Source organism: Camponotus floridanus, unplaced genomic scaffold (assembly GCF_003227725.1).
Source record: "Camponotus floridanus strain SB8 unplaced genomic scaffold, Cflo_v7.5 scaffold174, whole genome shotgun sequence".
NCBI classification, from domain to species: domain Eukaryota; kingdom Metazoa; phylum Arthropoda; class Insecta; order Hymenoptera; family Formicidae; genus Camponotus; species Camponotus floridanus.
Window position 1 is genome coordinate 89,308 of NW_020229297.1, and position 19,026 is coordinate 108,333.

Genomic DNA, 19,026 nt, shown 5'->3' on the forward strand with positions numbered 1-19,026 from the left:
CTTTCTCGCCCGCATATCCTTCGGCAGAAATAAAGGATAACGAGCTAATCGCTCGCGCGAAACCGATACGCGCTTCAACTACCTGAATAAATACCCGCGTATCGTATATACGTACATGTACCAACCGAGCAGGCGCGCGGGGGGGTTCTTAAAGATATTAATCGCGCATGTCGGTGCTTTGCATAATTTTGTAATGCATCCCGTCAGTGGTCGATAACATCTTTCGCACGACGCGACGGCCATAGCGCGAACGCGCCGCGGGAGAGGAAGGAACGCACGTGGGTGTCTTTGTATATGTGGAATCATTTCCCTTATTATATACGTACGCGAGTCGAACCAGACTATAAAGTCTACTGAAACGACGAAGCTCTCTGTGCGACGTAATTTTATAGATAAAGCGCAAAGTTCCACCAACGTCTCGAGGAATTTATAAACATTTAAGGATACGTATTTAAGGATAAAAAATAAAACATGAGAAAAAACGAGATTTTTTTTCTATATACGATATGAAGATGTTCATTTGTTTTTGAGGCGACTACAAATAGATATAAACTTGAGTGGATTTGAATGAAACATATAAATTAATTGATGATATACGGGGTGTTCCAGACTTAACGAATCAATCATTAATGGTAGATTCTTGAGACCATTTGGAAACGAAAATCTTTATACCAAAATGTTGAGGAAGATGTAGTTTCGGCGCTACAAAAGATTAAAGATTACAATCGACGCGTTACTCCTCTCCTGTGCTCAGGAATATAGTGCATCAAGGTTCTCGCGTACAGCGCGATATCGATAAAAAGATCAATATAAAATAAAAAATAGGATTCTACAGTGAGAGCGATTGTGTCTTCGATGCGACAGTAGGCAGTAGTTTGAACATTTTTATGAAGTCTTCTCCTCAACATTTTGGTATTAGAATTTTCGTCTCCAAATGATCTCAGGAATCTGCCATTAATGGCTGATTCGTTAAGTCTGGAACACCCTGTATTCATTAATATTTATGATGATAGATAACCTCATCTCTGTCCGTCAATATATACCATTGAAAAATCAGTGCCGCTTTCGCAGTTGGCATCCTTTTTCAGTCAGCTCCTTAATTGCCCGCTTCCAAAGATCGATCCGCTTCCACGGGTCGCACGCGCGTTGCCGATAATAAAGTGCTCGCGGGAATAATAATAATCCGCCGCACAAAGGATCCATTATTCAGACGATAGGAGAGAAGGAAAGAAAGGAGACACGGGGTACCGTTGATAATCGATGCCGCCATATTCAGCGAACAAGTTGTCCCGATCGCGGCGCTTGGCAAAAATTACTCCGACGGTGAATTTATTACGCCGCTTTGCCGTCGTGTGGGGTTCGGGGCCCTCTCATCGGCGTGGGCCCACTGATGACGGCTCACGGCGAACTGGTCTTATTAGGCCCACGCGACTTCAACCTCGTTCAGAGCGAGAGCTCGCGCCGCTCATGCGTGTCGCCAGGATTCTCGTCCCCGAAGTCTCTTGTTGTAATTATCGAGAAGAGGATAATTACATTTATAATTTTTTATTTAATATATCTTATACAGAAAGAAAAAATTCTCATAGCAATTGTAATTTTGCACGAGACGCACGGGATTTGTTTTTAACTAAAATACCTCTCGAGGCGACGATAAATCATTAGCGGATCATTAACGAATCAAGATTGAAACGAATTTCCACGAATCAAACCGTAAATAACGCGTCATCGTAAAGGGATTTGTACGTTTCCCGGACACCTTTGTGCAGCCTCTGTTCTCGACAAACTATCATCTCGCATCGGTACCGTATACCATCTCTCGCGTAGTTGACTAAAACACTCTGTCCTCTACTCGGGCTGAACGCGAGCAAAGCATTCCCGGCGTCGCCTTCTATTTGCCCGATAATTTAACGCAACGTCGGCTCTCTCATCCGCGGCTCCAGCCGCAGTGGAACATTTCGCCGTCCCATTTTACATTTTCGATTAGCCGAAACGCGACGCGCTCCGTATGTCGCACGCTCTCTTATTAACGCGTCTCTATATCTCGACTAGTATTTGTGCGATGCTTCGCGCTCTTTCCGTCTATCGTTTCCGCTCCTATGTCTTCCCTCCTCTTCCATCCACATCGCGGCTTTCTCGGTTTCGCCGACTCGCCCTCACCGCTTCGCGTCGCCGACCAGAGCAATAAATTTTCGCGCGCCGACACCGAGCAATATTTCCTTGCCGTTTGTACGCGCCAGTTCCTCTTTTTGTCGAGGGTGCTCCGTACACGCGGATAAACGCTCCACGTAATACGGTTAAACGCCGAGAAAAAAAGGCGCACCCGGTACCATTTCAATTTACGAAATGGTGCTGCGTTGGATCGTCGTCACCACCGCGAGTTAGGACCTTCGCGCGCACAAATCTGCATAAGGACGTAAGCATGTTGCGATGAGTACGTCGACCAATGTGAAAGGGCTGGCATAAGCTCTCATATATTACAACTCGGGAGACTTGTATGTTGAAAGGCTCGTTACTCGAGAAATTAAACTCTGTTATTCCCATCGTTTGTTTCGCATCCACGCAAAATTATTTTGCAAAAGAAAAAAAAGATATCGAGAGAATACGAAACGAAAGATATCGTGCGACAACCAGCGTAGTATCGAGTTTCGAACAGCATTATTATTCGTATTAACCCGCACGAGTATAGAATAATGACGCTGCGCGTGCATATGCAGGTACTATCAATTATAATAATATTTAATCATGCCGTACTGAATTATAATTAATTTTCTCTCCCCGTTTCGTCCGCGCGAAACATTCCAGGTACGAAACTATCGAACTATGGGTGGAAATTTATACGAGAAGCGAAATTGAATGTATCTAATTTTTTAGGTAAATAATATTCATAAGATAGTTTTATACATGCGAAGTATAATTTCACGGGATAACGCGCGCGATAGCATTTTTATCATCCAATTTGCAAAACTACATCTTCGTTAACATACCCGCGACACCGCGATTATACAGCTTGTGACGCAAAAAGGACATCTCGCCGAGCGGATACCTGTTTCCCGTCTTCCGCTCGGAGAAAGCCTCAGCAAATTTTTTGGCGCCGATGGAGAAATAAGAAGCGAGGGGCAAGGGAGAGGAAGAGAGGAACGAAACGAGGAGAGAGGAATTAGCCACGACGCGGCGCGGCGCGGCGCGGCGCGGCGCGGCGCGGCGCGGCGCGGAGCGGCGCCTTGCGCAGAGCGCCGTAAATCCTGTTACATCGTGCCGACGAGGAGAGCGGCGCAGGTGTTGCCGAGGTATCCTCGTTATTTATTGATTTACTTAATTCGGCCAAAGAGGACCGTGGGGCCCCTCGGCGTTTGAAGAGAGCCGGCTCATTTCGTGATTAAAAGACGTTACGGACGCCTCGGCGCAGCATGTGTGTGGCAGCGGGATTCTACCTCCCCCTCCGTATATTTTTGTGCTTAACGGCTCTCGCCTTTCTCGGTTTATTGCTATTTAGACGATGAAAAGAAAGAAAAAGAGGAAGAGGCGCGAGAAGGGAATGGAAGAGAGAGGACTTTGGTGAGTAGACTCTTATACGGCCCGACAGAAGAAATCGACGCGAGAAATCGTCGAGATTGGCGGCAGGAAATCGAGGATAGAATATAAAGCTACAGACGAGATCGTAACTCTTCTAATTGCGATCGAAACGATCGATCGCGAGTGCGATGTCGAGTAATTCGCAAATTGCCGGAAGCTATTCTTTCAAATTACGTAATTATTATATGATTATTGCGTAATTACGTAATTATAAATATATTAATATTTCTTAAATATATATTTATAAATTTATTTATAAATTATATTTAAATATTATATTTAAAAATTATATTTAAATATTATTTTTATAAATTATATTTAAATATTATATTTAAAAATTTTTTAAATACACATTATTTAAATTATCATATTTCTCTCTTAACGCAAATAATAACGATGCAGAGACGTATAATAATTTGAGATATTTTGCACATAATTATATAGATATATGTATATGAAGAAATATCTCTATTGCAATGTGTCATCTCTCTCCAATGGTCGAACGTGCCCATATGCGCCATATGAATTAACGTATCCGGAGTAGCGCACACGCGACGTTAAAGAAGCACGGCGATGATACGAGAGGGTCAATCCGATGATACTAATTAAGTCCATTTTTCCGTCGACGTAATTACGATTTCCAGTTCCTAATTTCAATTACGTCCCAATTAAGTCGGCCGCGTTGCGACTCGACGACGCGACATGGTTCGCTCGCGGGTACCACGGACAGTCGTATTTATCTCTCGAACGTGGGTTTATACGCGCTTTTGCCTCGCGTTTGCTGGAAAAAATTCAACGAGGGAATTAACGCGCGCGGCCGACAATCCGTAGAATATTTTCCACTCCCGCCCCCGTAGGCATCTGTCCCTGCAGCCTCCTATGGATCATATCGGCGCTCGGTGATTACCGGCCTCGCCGCTGGTCTACATCGTAAAAGAGACCATCGGGCGAGATCGGTAAACGCTCGGATCGGCGTCGCCGTTTTAATGCCACGAGAGAAGAGATACTTTTCATATTCCGTGACTGCACTCGAGCCGAGCTGGTTGTAATTAGCGGGATCGGAGCTGACCGGTGCGCGCCGATTACGATCAGCTCGCTGGAATCCTCCTCCGATCCTTCGCCGCGAGAGATCCCATATTCTCACTTTTCTCCTTGCGAATGGGGAGAAACGGATCCCTCCTGAGAATGATCTAGGTCGTTCTTAGGATATAATTTGCTATGCGTTTTACGGTGAGCGCGCGGTTGTGGATTATTCATATCGGAATTATCCTTGCGAAAAACATATATTTCTCGAAATAGAAATAACAGATTGGCAATGTAAAGAAGCGGTTTATTATCATCCATATATTTTAATAAAAATACATTAGCGCTCGCAATTTTACTCCCAGACCATAGGATCGATACAGATCGTTTTTAAATATGTAGCTCTAAAAAATTTTGCAACTCTACTCCTGACGTTCGTAGAGAATTCTCATATATCTCCCTATATTTGTATTATCCTCCTTCTTCCGTAACACCGCAGTCGAGCCTTGAGATATGCGAGAGGAGATTGAATATGGAAAGTGACGAGAGAGAAGTATCCGGATACAATGGGAGGGAAAGCAAAACAAGCGTGACGGCGAAATACGACGAAATAAAAAATACCATCCGTCTCGTGGCCAGCGAGGAGAGAAGAGGGAGAGATGAGGGAGAGATGAGGGAGAGATGCTGAAGCGAGAGAGAGCAGGGCCCGTGAGGAGCCCGGCGGGTCCGTCGCCGCAGGGGGTCTCACACGTACGTGGCAACACACGCAGCCAAAAAACCAACATCGGCGCCGACAAATAACTACCCATATTATCCGATCTTGTAGGCTACCATCTCGCCACGAGTCCTTTGTGAGGGACCACAGCGTTATGTATGACGTTGCGTCGTAGGAGCGTCGGGCCGGCCCGATGCGTCACGGTAAAATATCATACCGGTCGACATGTTTGACGAGAGAGTCAGCCTCTTCCCTATTTATCTCCGTTTTCTTCTTTTATCTTCGTTCTTGGTTCTTCGTCCTCGCGTTCATCTCGCATGTTATGATCAGCCACGGATCTTATTAATTAATACGGCAGATATTTTCGATGAAACGCCGCACATTTAATGTCCGATTGATCCTGATCTCTGGAAATGGCTCGACGCGATTGAACGAGATGCTGCGCTTCTCTTTCAATCTCTCCCTTATGATTAACATCAATCTCTTATTTAGATTCGTGATATAAGAAATTGGAATATAAATTTTTTGCACTGTACGTCAAGTAGTTTTTCGTTTCTCTAAGTTTTGAAAAGTTTTTTATTATATCGTGTAATATACATAAATCGGTAGTTTTCAATGATATCTTCATCCATCTTTTATTCCAATAATAATTTGAATAATTTGGGATTCCCGTTATTAATAATTTATTTAATTTTGCCTCGAAACGTATAATTAAAAAGCATCTTTAAAAGTTCTTCGAAAGAGCTCAAGGTATAATCAGAATGCCTTTCAAAAGGCCGACAACAGGCCCAAAGTATTTTTATTCGCAGCACCGATTGTAAATCAGGGCAAATTAATCGCAAATCCAGGCGGAGAGTTCCTCCCACGCGATTCGACCGTGAATGAAAACAGCGTTGCTCTTCCCCGATTATACACATCACGTATAAACTACAACCTACACTATACAATATTCGACTTCTTGTACAAATAAAAAAATTATATATAAATTAATAAGACATCAATATAAATTCAAGTATAAAAATGTCATGATTTATCTGGAGAGTTCTTTTTCGTGTAAAAGTCGTCTCCAACTAGCGTTCGCGATACGAGAGACTAATTATGCGCGCGTCTCGCAGATGTTGAAGTATTAAAACGAGACACGGTTTCACGGCAATGCGTTCGTAAGCCGTTGGGCCTTAGCGTACTGTGGACGCCTTTAAAAGACTACACCTTAAGATGGCGATGGCGGCGGCATCGGCGGCCACAAACGCGCCGACAAACGTTGTCTCGCTAGAAACTTCTCCTTCTACCGCTCCACACCCTTGCCTCTCCCCTTTCCCCCTCCTTGACACACAGGTACACGCCGTCGCGTATGCGATCCGATCATTGAGCTCGTGTGAAAGTTTCCTGACGTGTGTATGCGTGGAGTTTGGTTATCGGATGGTCCCCACTCGCGACGACCAGGTGCTAATCAAGGTCGTCGCACGTGGAAGGAGATTATCCGGATGTCCTTTCGACTGGACGATGGTTCTAAATTTTCTTCAAACATAGAAATGGCACGATGAATTTATAATTACTCGCAATTGGAATTTTTTAGCTATTAAAAAGAACAGATCCACAATGTGCGCGGAGTTGTCGATTCCAATAGCCTAGTGGCATCGTTCGCGGCGGGATCGCGCTGCGTCGAGATGCAGAAAGAACGCGAAAAAATCTGTGGAATGACGGCGGAGATGGGCGAGGAGGAGTGCGTTGGTAGGAGAAAAAAAGTTACGAAAAATGCGAACTTCTCACCGCGGCCAACGACAAAGAGCTGCTGCACATTTGCCGCGGAAGATAAATCTTTCCGTCTTTGTTTCTCTGTGTGTATCCCTCCATCCCTTGATTTTCCTCTTCCTCCTACTTGCTCGCTCGCTCGCTCATCGTTCTCTCGGATCTCCTTTGGGTGTTGCTGCATGGCGATCGAGTCGAACTCCCCTTCTGGCTTTGGGGGAACACCGTTCTCTTCCTCTTGGCTCTCTCATTTACACTACGAGCGGCAGGATTTACTGGCCGCAGAATACAATGCGGACCTGTCCGTGTCCATCCACCGAGACCGGGAGCCGTCCTCTAGTCGTGTACCTCTTCGCCGTGGCTATACATATCCGCCCTCTGCGGCACGTCGCGGCACAGGAAAGACGGCGGAGGAGGTGGAGGAGAAGGAAGAAATAGCGAGAAAGGGAGTACGGGACTGGACTCTCCGAGTATTTTGCGCCTGGCTGAGTAAAAGTTGCGCGTGAATGCTACTCTCGTACGAAGAGAATCGCGAAACAGATGGTGACTGTCTTAAAAACGCGAATCTTTGAAACAGTTTCTATGATCTCTAATTAAAATAAATCTAAAACTTAAGATGAGAAATGTTTCTCAATAAAAGAATATTCAAAGAATTGCAGAGACCTTTGCATCAACGCTGCAGATATGTATGTGCATAATTCTTTTTTTTATAATTTTTCATGAAGGAATGCGCCATAGATAAAATCGCAACCTAATGTTCGCGAAAAGAATCGAAAGTGACTTGAATTTTTCGCGACAGCTAATGTACGCTATAAAGAAACTTCGGAGAACTTGCAAACTGGTTCGCATTAAATGAGAGAGGAATTCGAGGCCTCCCGCTAGCGCGGAGACGACGTATAGAGCGGTGACCGATGTAGAAGAAACGTGATACCGACAGCGTCAATAATTAATACGTTCCAATATATGAGTTTCCGCCGAACGGATCGTTCATTCGGTCCGGCGAAGCCTCAATTTCTCGGATCGATGATCATCCTCGATCGTCTTCGCGGACGTCAAGGCGTGCCGACGTGTATCTAGCGAAGGCGACTCGACTCGAGAGCCGTGCACACGTGGCCGACATCAGAGACCGAAGCCGACGACGAGCCTCGGTCACTTTGCATAGCTTAGAGTCGTGACACCTACCAGTGTCAATTAAGCGCGGCCATTCAAAGCCGCGCAGACAATGCCCTTCAGGGATAAGACGGTGAAAATCTTTAAGTATCTTAGAAACGCTGGTTTCAACCTGAGTATCGACTATAAGATTAACAGTATTAATGCAATTTTCCAAGCATATAGATGAGATTATCCGATTATCCAAATACTTGCTAATATCTGTTTCGTTATTTTATATTAAGTCTTTTATAATTATTATAAGTTTTTAATATAAATTTACAGTATACGTATATATGTATAATATTCAAGTACAAACAAATCGATATGTAGTTATCAATATGTTTGTACTTAAGTATTGTTAACATTTATATACAATGGTTATGTTTTTCTCAATTTAAATCTCATATTTTTTAAATCATATAACGCAATATCGTTGATTGAGAGGCACGATCAAAACTAAATAAAGTCGTATCTAATTATAATTAGATAATTATCGTTTTCTACTAATATACATGAAAAATTCTATAATTCGATTTAATAAAATATTAATAATAAATAGTAATAATGATAAATCAAGATGCATAAATTTTTTAATTAATTTTAATTTCATTTAACCTTTAAAAAAATTAAATTTGCATTTTTTCGTGGACGCGTCAAAAAAAGAATTTGATGTCTTTTATTGTTATATAAAACATCTGAAATTTTACCCAAGTAATATTTAAAATATGTTTTCATTAATATATTTTAATTTACTTTACGATAATTTCTCATGTTTTTTATATTTAAAATTATGTTACATTTTAATGAATCTGAAATTTTAATTAAGTATTTCATTTAGCATAACACGCACACACCGTTAAAAAATTACGTAAAACTCACGCAAGAGAATTGCAAAATATCACTCCGTAATAACGTTATGGTTGTTTTATAAATAATAAATAATAAATAACTAATACAATAGTTAATAATTCTCGTTTCTCTGGATTATTAAATATTAATACTAATAATGTATCAAGTAGAAAAAGATACATCGTTGGAAACTTAATAAAATTCTTTATGCGTGTTATTTGACAAATGTTACTACGTATTATCGATACTCGCGATAATCATTCGATAATTCGGCTATCTCGATGGAACTGAGAATAGTCTGTCGAAAACTTCAGAGAATGAAAGCCAACCACTCTACATAGTTTAGTGCGGTGACACCTCCCCGGTGTCAATTAAATTCTCGTCGCCATCAGACACGCCAAGTGGGCCGCGCGATGCGACTCTCTTGAAAACTTCGAAGATTCTAATTCCCTCGAGAACAGGAGGAGCTCGCGATTGAATCGGCAACGCCGGATCGTGTACATTCGCCGATCAAAGGCTGCCACCGATTGCTTCCTAATCTCCTTCGTCTCGAGGAAGTTGAGTCCATGTGGTCTTTTTCTGTACCTCCATCTTCATCTGTATCGTGGAACGATATGTCATGTCTGATCTCTATTAATGCTTTTTAGAGAGAAAAGTCTGCGTTATATAAAGAATGAAGACACGTAGATAATAGTATACTATTTTTTATTACTATAATACAGTGATTAATAGAAATAATCTGGAAATTAAATTGGTGTTCACCAATTTTAATTTTCCTCGTCAAAAATGATATTTCGATCGAGCTGCGAAAAAGCTTGTTACATTTTTTAAGCAATTTTATGTAAATGAATATATGATGAAATGCAAAATTTATTTCAATTGTGTGACTGAGAAATTTTTTTACGCTTACCTGTGACACTAGAGACGCGTTTGTAAAAATTTTCAAAATATTTCCCGCATAGTTTTCATAAAAGAAGAGTTGGGCCAAAAGTTAGACAATATACCGCAATCTCTTGATACGAAGTCCCGAAAACCTGGGCGAAACAATTTGTATGCTGATGACTATCTCCGTGGAGAATAATTTATAAACGATATTAAACCGTGTTCTCTTTTTAACGAAACACGCCACACGCTTGGTACCAACCAATCCAGGTAGACACACGGTAAAAATTGAAATTTATACTCTGGTAATGCTATCTGTCATCGCTACAATCATAGCACAGCTATGAAAATTGGTGCTATGCAAATTCAAATGCATCTCTATTGGAAAGCAATCAATTTTGCGATACAAGCAAAACGATTGAGTTTGATCGAATCTTATCTTCAGGAGATACATGTTATGAAGATATAAATTATTTAGTGCGTGCGTTCGGTAATATCGCGATAAACGATATCGTTAATAACCGCCTTATTATGTTACGTACAGATCTGATCGTCCTGATGCGGCATAAGATGCATCGCTCTCATGATCGCGTCGATTACTTAAAGCTCATCAACAGTATTTTGATGAAAGCAGAATCTTATAAAAATCAGGATGCTCGATAATACACCTTCCATCTTTTTTCTTTGTTCATTAAACTTCCCCTTTTTTTTATATATCTGCCACATATGTATAATATGATATACTGTACATTAATCATAAATAATACTTTTATGAATATAATTTCATGAATATTTTTATGAATATAATTTTATGAAATATATTTACGGTTTTAATGAATAAATGAGTAGAAGTTTAATAAAAATTATTCCGCGATATAACAAAATATTGTAGAATTATAGCAAGGACATTAAAAGATCCTTAATTGTCTGCGAAAATTAATTGACTGACTCTAATTCTTCTGACATAAATCCATCCATTCTATCGTGCGTGACTTTTACTATCGCGACATGCGTTATGACTCTATAAAACGCAATATTCAGCATCGTGAATCAACTTATTATTATAATACAGTCATTCGCATTCGCGGTCGATTCGCTGCCGAGCGACTCTCCTCGCTACGTATAGTTTAGCATACTGTAACACGAAAGCCTGTTCGATCCTCGTCGTGAAATAAAGTCACCGCCGCGCCATTTGTTGCGATTGTCCTTTTTCTCTCCATTCTAATCTTGTTCTTTTTATATTAATTTACTCATCCACGAAAGCGCTTACGTGACACGAAAGTCACCGCAAAACGCAAACATTCCAAATTACCGGGATAATCGTGATGCCACGATCTCAGTTTTTGACGACAACGAGCGCAAACACTTGACAGGAACTTTTTCTCTCGTCGAATTTATATATTATGTAAAACTATTTGAAGAAGAAGTAACCGCATTCAAAAGCCGTAACAGACTTCAAAGTTAAAGTTTCAAGTATTCTGTGTATTCTATAAAAATAATCAAATTAAGAACAATGAAACATTTTTGCCATGTTTTATTTTGCTACTGGCACTCTGTGTCATTTTATTTTATTTCCATTTGTCGCGGCATTAACGCTGTTGTAAAATATATTACAGATGTTCGTATATGTAAGTTATTGCGGAAAATTACGTTAAATGACGTATGATGACATGAAAACGACAACAGTTTGAGTTACGACGTGGTGAAACTTATGCACGACCGTCTAATTAGCTGTGTAATATCCCTAATTGTTGCACTGTACGAGAAATCGTTAGTCTGCTTGCTTCAAACGAGGTCATATTCATTAGCTTTTTATCTACGTAATCATTGGGGAATTCACTCGGTACCACGGTATAACGGAAATGCGAATTCATCGAAGGTACCCTTCATTTAAAAAAAGAAAAATGCACGCATGTCGTTATTAACTTTGTTATCTCGTCAATTTGTACCGTTCTTGGAAAACGATATTTTCGTACAACACGTTGTCACGAGTGTGATATAATTCTTCAGAAATATCACAGGAATGTCTAAATTAAAATATTATGCAAAATATTTTGCAAATTCTTATAAGCATACACGTGTGCATGTATATACATAATATTAATTTAAAACATGTGTATATATATTTAAATATATATATATATATATATATATATATGTAAATTTTACACATAAAATTTTATATATACATATAACTATTTTATGTATATACAAATATCAAATTTCATTTAAAAAAAAAATTTTATACGTGCTTCCTTAATGAATTCCAATACGTCCGTTGCTTCTCACACTTGCATTGCTTTATTTTGCGATCAAGAAAAAGCGCATCGTTGCATCTTCACACTGGCAAACCGTAATTATTACAATCGCTCGGCCGATCGGTCGAAAGATTAAAATTCCTACGCCACCGTTGCGCGTTCTTGTGCGCTTATCTTCTGGCAAAAACGAAACGGTTTCTTTCATTAAAGAGGCGGCTGAATCAAAAGTTTCTTCGTTATAAAATCGCGTCGATTAGTTGCATTCGTAAACGATCCGCGTTTAATATCTGTTCAATGTTAATCATTAACATTCGCTCTAGTGAGCATAATGATTGATTTCGTGCAGCAATAGAGAGGAGTTATTTTTCTCCGATTAAAGCTTGCCTATCATTATCAGTGTCATATAAGATTATTAACGAATGTACGAAAAATATTAAAAATTAATATTACGATAAAACTGCAGCTGACGTTTAATATGAAATACGAGAGAGAAAACCGTATGGAAATTAATAACCACATTCCTAATCTCCGACAATATATGTTTTTAACGTATCCATTCCATCGGCGTTCGACCATTTGTATTAAGAAATGATATTTCGACTATATTTCGCATAGATATTCATGCGTGCGATACAACTGTGTAACGGTAAATTCATCGTGCGTTAAGTTTATTTATTCATCGGTAATCACAGGCGCCGATATTGCCCATCGGATTTTTTATGCCAGGAAGATCATATATTTCGATCGCACGCTTCGTGAACGCGAGTTTTACATTCTGCAATTTTGCACGTTTTATTGATGAACTGTAAAAAATGAAAGTATGACATAATACATAGTTGTATTTTTAAATATATATATATATATATATATATATATATATATATATATATTATAATCATGTAAATTTTTTTTCAATTGAATAAGATCGAGACTGGAGTCAGGAAGGAGAATAGAAGGTCTAAGAAGTACAAGCAAGCTATGGAATATCACGATTCTCATGTTAGGAAGTTGGATCCATTTTTAACGTGCGCGACCATGTTTAAGTCCCTTCTTCTTATTTCTTTTTTCCATTTTTTTATTGCTTTTCCTGTTTTTTTTTGTCGACAATGAGGCTCGCATCGCACGACCCGAAGAAAGCCACGAAAAATATATGCGAGGGTTGAGCAAATTCCCGAAGTTTCGAGAGAACTGAGACGTGATTTTTATTTGGGCGAGAGTCTTTGATCGTAGCAGACAATTTAAAATTCCAATGGACAACAAACTTTTTGTCGAATACATAATCGAATTGTTAATTGAAGGAGCAGATGGACGAAGAAAATGTTTCGATATAATAATAATGCTTCGAGATTATAGGCTTTAGCGTTAAATCAATTATGATCGCGTTAATGTGTGACTTAATATTGTACAATGGATTCTTCATCCACAGGCTATCTTCACTAAGAACCATCACAGCACTAAATTGATAATACACTTTACGTATTGATTACGTATGATACAATAGGGAGTAACATTCATCCATACAAATAACTTAGCATGCGTAAGAATGTGACAAGCCTTCTTCATCCACTCGCCTGTTCAATTGCGTATCTGTACATATCGATCACTTTTTTGTTTCTGCACCGGAACATCGGAACTCGCTATCGCGCTGTATATTTAGCGCTAAATGTGGCAATTCTCATCTCGCTCAATTTATATTTCATTAACTGTGTTTTTCATTTTCTACAAGTAAAATTTTTGTATTTAAAAATCCGAAGAAATCATATTTAGCGCTGAATATAAGCAAGTTGAAATAGTATAAGTATGTACAACGTCGCCAGACATACCTGAACAAAGTTCATTAAAAATCAGTATACGCGAACTAAAAGAACAAAATCAAGAGAGAGGATTCTGTGCGTAAACTAGTAATAAATGATGGCGAAAGTTATAAAGATTTATGAAGAATATTTGCTTCGTCATTTTTTATCATCCGAATCAATCGCAGGCTCTATCGATTCGATCCTTCGAATTCCAATTTCCATTCATTTCAAATCATTCGAAAATCTTCTTTCGGATTTCCTCTGGGTCAAAGTGCTTACCGATTTTTGCTCATGAAAGTTTTAACGATCGCGGTATTCCATTAAAACAACCGAACCGAATATTAATTTCGTCTATGATAGTTGCATTCACGGCTCTGTTCGATTATTGCTTTCAGAACATTTCGCTTCCCCGTAATAGATTTGGATTTACAGGCATGTGTTATAGCGATGATGCTTGTTTACGGGTATCGTAAAATGAAACAAAGCTGATCAGAACTTCCAAAAGTCGATATATGATAGTTATGAAGTACATTTCTCCTTTTAATTAACGTACTCAGATGTCAAAAGTGTCTAATCAATACATTATTGTATTTGTGCAAGCATATTAATTGTCATTTAAAGTTAATGCATACTCTAGATATAAGAATTTGAAAATTACAGTTCGATAAATATCGATCGTTAAAAAATTGTAATTATTTTTATATTTCTTTATATATCAATATATTTCTCTCATTCAACTTAAGCGTTACATTGAAAATATCGAGCGACTGATTTACTTGATCCAATCGTTGTTGACTTACCTTTCGCTGTTACTGCATAATGGCAATAAATTATGCTGAAACGAGAACTCGACTTAGAAGATCCACTCGTCTTTCCCATTTTACGATACTCGACACTATTGCAGGATTGGAAACACGACGTGATAGCGATTAGTTGAATTACAACAGAGTGATTTTAGAATACGAATGAGGAAGCCAATCATCGATTGCACAACGGGATGATCGACGTTAACGCGAGGATGCATAACGAGTAGCATCGAGTCAATCTTTCAATTGTCGTTGCAGCCGTTTTGGACGTGCGCTGAATTCACGTTGCGGCAAACGATAACGGTCTCCTCATTCTCGGATCACATCGAGAATCCCAGACTCGCGAACGTTTTCTTCAAAAAAAAAAAATCACCGCGCTCCCGCAGACATCGCGCGATTTCGCTTTAAATCACCGTTATCTCCCATCCCGGATGTCACGTTTTTTCTCATTAGACCATTTCTATAGTGTTACGTGTAGCATTCGCGAATAATGTTCTCTCTGCTAAAACTGCGCGAATTGATTGAAAGTTACTCGATGTTCTATTAAATATTTAATATGTATCTACACCGATCGCTACTATTTATACAAATCGCAGACCGGATCGGACTTTTGGTCGGCGCGGATTAATTCCGGCCCTTTGTTAAATCCACGACCGAGTAAGTGAGCAGCTACTGTAAAACCTCATTTTTCCTTATGAAGAAAACTTTAAAATAAAAAAATAGCCCCACAGCGTCGTCATATTTTTGACGACAATATGAAAGAAATATCAATTTTGACAAATAATTTTTATAATTGGAATAGAGAGAAAGACATTTTTTATAGGCGACGATCACAAGCCCGACCTACTCCAATCTACCGGTAAAAGATCGAAAGATCGAGGTTATCCGTAAAATCCCGAGGAAGATCATCGAAAGCGCGCAAGATGACGAGAAGCTTTCTCCTTGTAAGTTGTCAAAAAAAGCACGATTAATTACAAATAATTATCATTCGAGTAAACCAACGAGAGAGCCGCTCGCCATCGTGTCGTCTCGATCGATCTCTTACTTTTAACGGACGCGAATTTTCGCGTGATGATGACGTGAAATTTCGAAAAATCGAGAGGATTCGGAAGTCGCGCTGAACCAATTCGCAGTTTTTACGCGCTTCTCTTTTCGCAGACTTGGCCCCGAGATTCTTCGAATTTGGGATTCTTTGCGTTTCTTTTTTTTTGTATTTTCGAGGCGTAAATCGGGCAGCATGCGTTTATGCATTTACGCGTCTCCTAATATCGTTATAATATAATATATTTATATAATAATTAGTACAGAGAGAGTGTAGATGTGTTATTTATATTTATATATAATATTTATATGTATAATATAATATATAATATATAATATATCACTAGGGTACATATGTACAAGGACTGCAAATAGTAGGAGGTGCTCTTATATTGCAATATCGTTCTCTGTTCTTTTCCCTTAAGACCTAACGTACACAGGTAGAACGTAGACTCACACGAGATACAGGTACGCGCTCGTAGACTCTCTCTTCCTCTCTCGCATTCATTTTCCTTCCATCTCATTCACCCTTGCGTCTCGTTTAAATTTACATTAACGCGTGATAGGCGCAACGTCGGTCGAGAGTCTACCGTATCCCGCCACGCGGTCTTTCAACAGAGATATAATCCTAACGCGCGCGCATCGCGCACACAGGTCTATTTACAGATGCAGGAAACACGCGAAGGACTCCTTGTCCTGTCCCGAAAGCACGAAGAACGCCATTTTCGCTCGCGAGCACGACTTCTCGAGCGCGGCGCTACTCCGGAAATAAAATTGCACTTTATAGTATGAGAGTCCGGCCATCCTCGCTCTCCTCCGGCGCGTCCAGCGAGAATCCTGGCAGACGATCGAGCGCGACAAAGATTCCCGAATAGAACAAGAAGGAAGAGGCAGTGAGAACCGAGTGCGGACCAGCCGACGTTCCGCTACGACGGCTCCGACGTGGAGTCCGGTTCCCTCTCGTCGGCGGAGAGGTCTTCCGGGTCGCCGCCGGACTCATCGGCGCAATCCTCGTCGGGATCGTCGTCCTTCGTACTGCTCACAGGTTCGTTCTCCTGTCACGGACTCCCTCCACCGGCGTCGTCGCCCCGATGTCCGGGCGTCAAACTCGGACTTCTCCGTCTCTTTTCCTGCAGCCCGTTCACCATGTTCTCGATGGACTTGAGCTCGCCGGCGGAACTGGGCGTTGTCGAAGTCAGAGCACCACCGGTAGGCGTCGGTGAGTCGGTCGGTGGCCTCGGCGGCGGCGATCTCGGGCTCAAGGTCCTGCTGCCGGGTGTCACGGTCTCAAAAGCGGAGCCGTGCGAAGGAGCTGGCAGAGTGTAGGGCGCGAATCTGTGACCTTTCAGCTGGTGCAAGGGACTCGCCAGGGGATGCGGATAGTGCGCGAAGAGCGCTGGATGTTGAGAGGCCGCCAAGGCCAGTTGGGCATTAAACAGCATGCCGGGTGTGACACCGCCGTGGAGACCCAAAGGTGTAGGTGGTATCAGATGACCGGGACCGGGATAGAGTCCTGGAACCGGCGGATACAGATACGGCAGCAGCGGTGGATGAAGCGGAGGTCCGACGGAAACATCCGGCCGTGGGCCCTCGGACCCGGTCGGGCCTGGCCCGCCGCCGCTCTCGGACCCGGACGACTCGCTGCCTTCGCCTCGCTCGCTCGTCCGATCGTCCCTTTCGCGGGAGTGCTCCCGTTCCCGATGATGGTGCGCCGGATGTGGCGTATCGGGGCCGACCACATCCAGCAGCTTGTCCTCGTCATCCATGAGATCGGTGGCGGAATTGGACGAACGTCTCTTGTCCGGCGACGCTGGTCCGCCAGCTGTCAAACGGGAACCGCCGCCCGATACTGTCAGTAGCGCCTGCCTTCTGCAACAACGACGCGGAGTTAGCAATCTTGCAAGGTTCAAGCGTATCGCGCTTAATTTACCCTTTAGATTAATTTTCTATCGCATAAAATTAAATTGAAAATCCATACATATTACTATAAAAATTAATGAGATTATATCGCGCTCATTTTATCTCGAAAACGAAAAGTAAATTGCGAGCTAAAACAGATGCGTTGTCGCTGTGATGTGCGAATATAAAAAAAACAATAACAGCTTCATATTTTTATATAGATTGATTATTGATTTATGGAAAGGCGTGGTTAGTAAAAGTTATCAATCGTAAAAAAAAAATGTTATAATGTAGCTGCCGGGTAAAATGGGTTCCGCCTTCGATATAATTTATCGATGTTCTAAGCTGACAATCTCCTTTGAGACGCGCTAATGCTCAATGATTACGGCATACTATAATTGGTTCCGAGAATATAACGAGAGGGCGGATGATAAAGTTTACCTCTTTCCTTGGCAGCGGCAATTTCAACGCTAAATTGTTTGCAACATCTCGTTGCGGTTTTGTTAACAAGCCGTATGCATATGTCTCAATCGAAAATATATGTATAATAAACAATGTGCGGTAGAAAGATACATGAAACATTGCAAAAACCGATCAATGATTTCAATCTAAACGAAGCGTAATAAATTCGACGATATTTTTACTTTATACGCACGCTAATTGCTATCTACTTAGAGTACACCACATATAAAAATTATAGCTTTCAATTTGCAACGTGAAGCAAAGTGATAGAGCGACTCTTTAAAATAATTTGGCAAATTTTGCTAAAAATAAACTTGTACCTAGAGTTCCGTGGAATTTCTATAAATGTAGTCCTGCGATTACGCGGGTCTTAAAATAAAAAAAAAGAAAATGTACAGCGGTATATCTTTCCGCTGAAATTAAAATACCGCGTTCGGGAGAAATAGACGCATGCGATCATGCGATCGCAAGGAGACACAGAGAGAATATTGTGTCGTAGAGAATCTCAAAAGGCCCCCGACGCACACGAGACAGCGGCAGCGCTCGCTCTCGGCTTACGCGGCGCTCGTCTCCGAGACGATAATTCACGCGAGGCTGGTCGACCAGAGCGATGCAGTAAACGAGGCCCCGGGATTTATGCGAGCGCCGGTAGCTGCATCGCCCCGAGGCGCGGCCGTGGTATTAGATTAATTATCTTAATTGCGCCTTCAACGCCTTTCCTATGCGCGCGCCAAGCGTCTAGCTCTCGTCGTTCGCTCGCGCGTGCGTTGCCTTCACGTGCGCGTATAACTTTATGCCACTCGCGGCTATTTGCACTTATA

General features: G+C 41.1%; 1 protein-coding gene across 5 annotated transcripts in view; it reads right to left on the minus strand.

The window, feature by feature from the left end:
* Positions 1-13,178: 13,178 nt before the first annotated feature.
* LOC105253185 (optomotor-blind protein) overlaps positions 13,179-19,026 on the minus strand; it is an 81,805-nt gene continuing 75,957 nt past the window's right edge. For 4 of the 5 annotated variants that reach the window (XM_020028111.2, XM_025407409.1, XM_025407411.1 and 1 more), the window contains exon 7: positions 13,179-17,713. In XM_020028111.2, coding sequence (XP_019883670.2) covers positions 16,903-17,713 — 811 coding nt within the window. In that variant the 3' untranslated portion in view covers positions 13,179-16,902. The remainder of the gene's footprint in view (positions 17,714-19,026) is intronic. The other variant, XM_025407410.1, reaches the window with a different exon arrangement.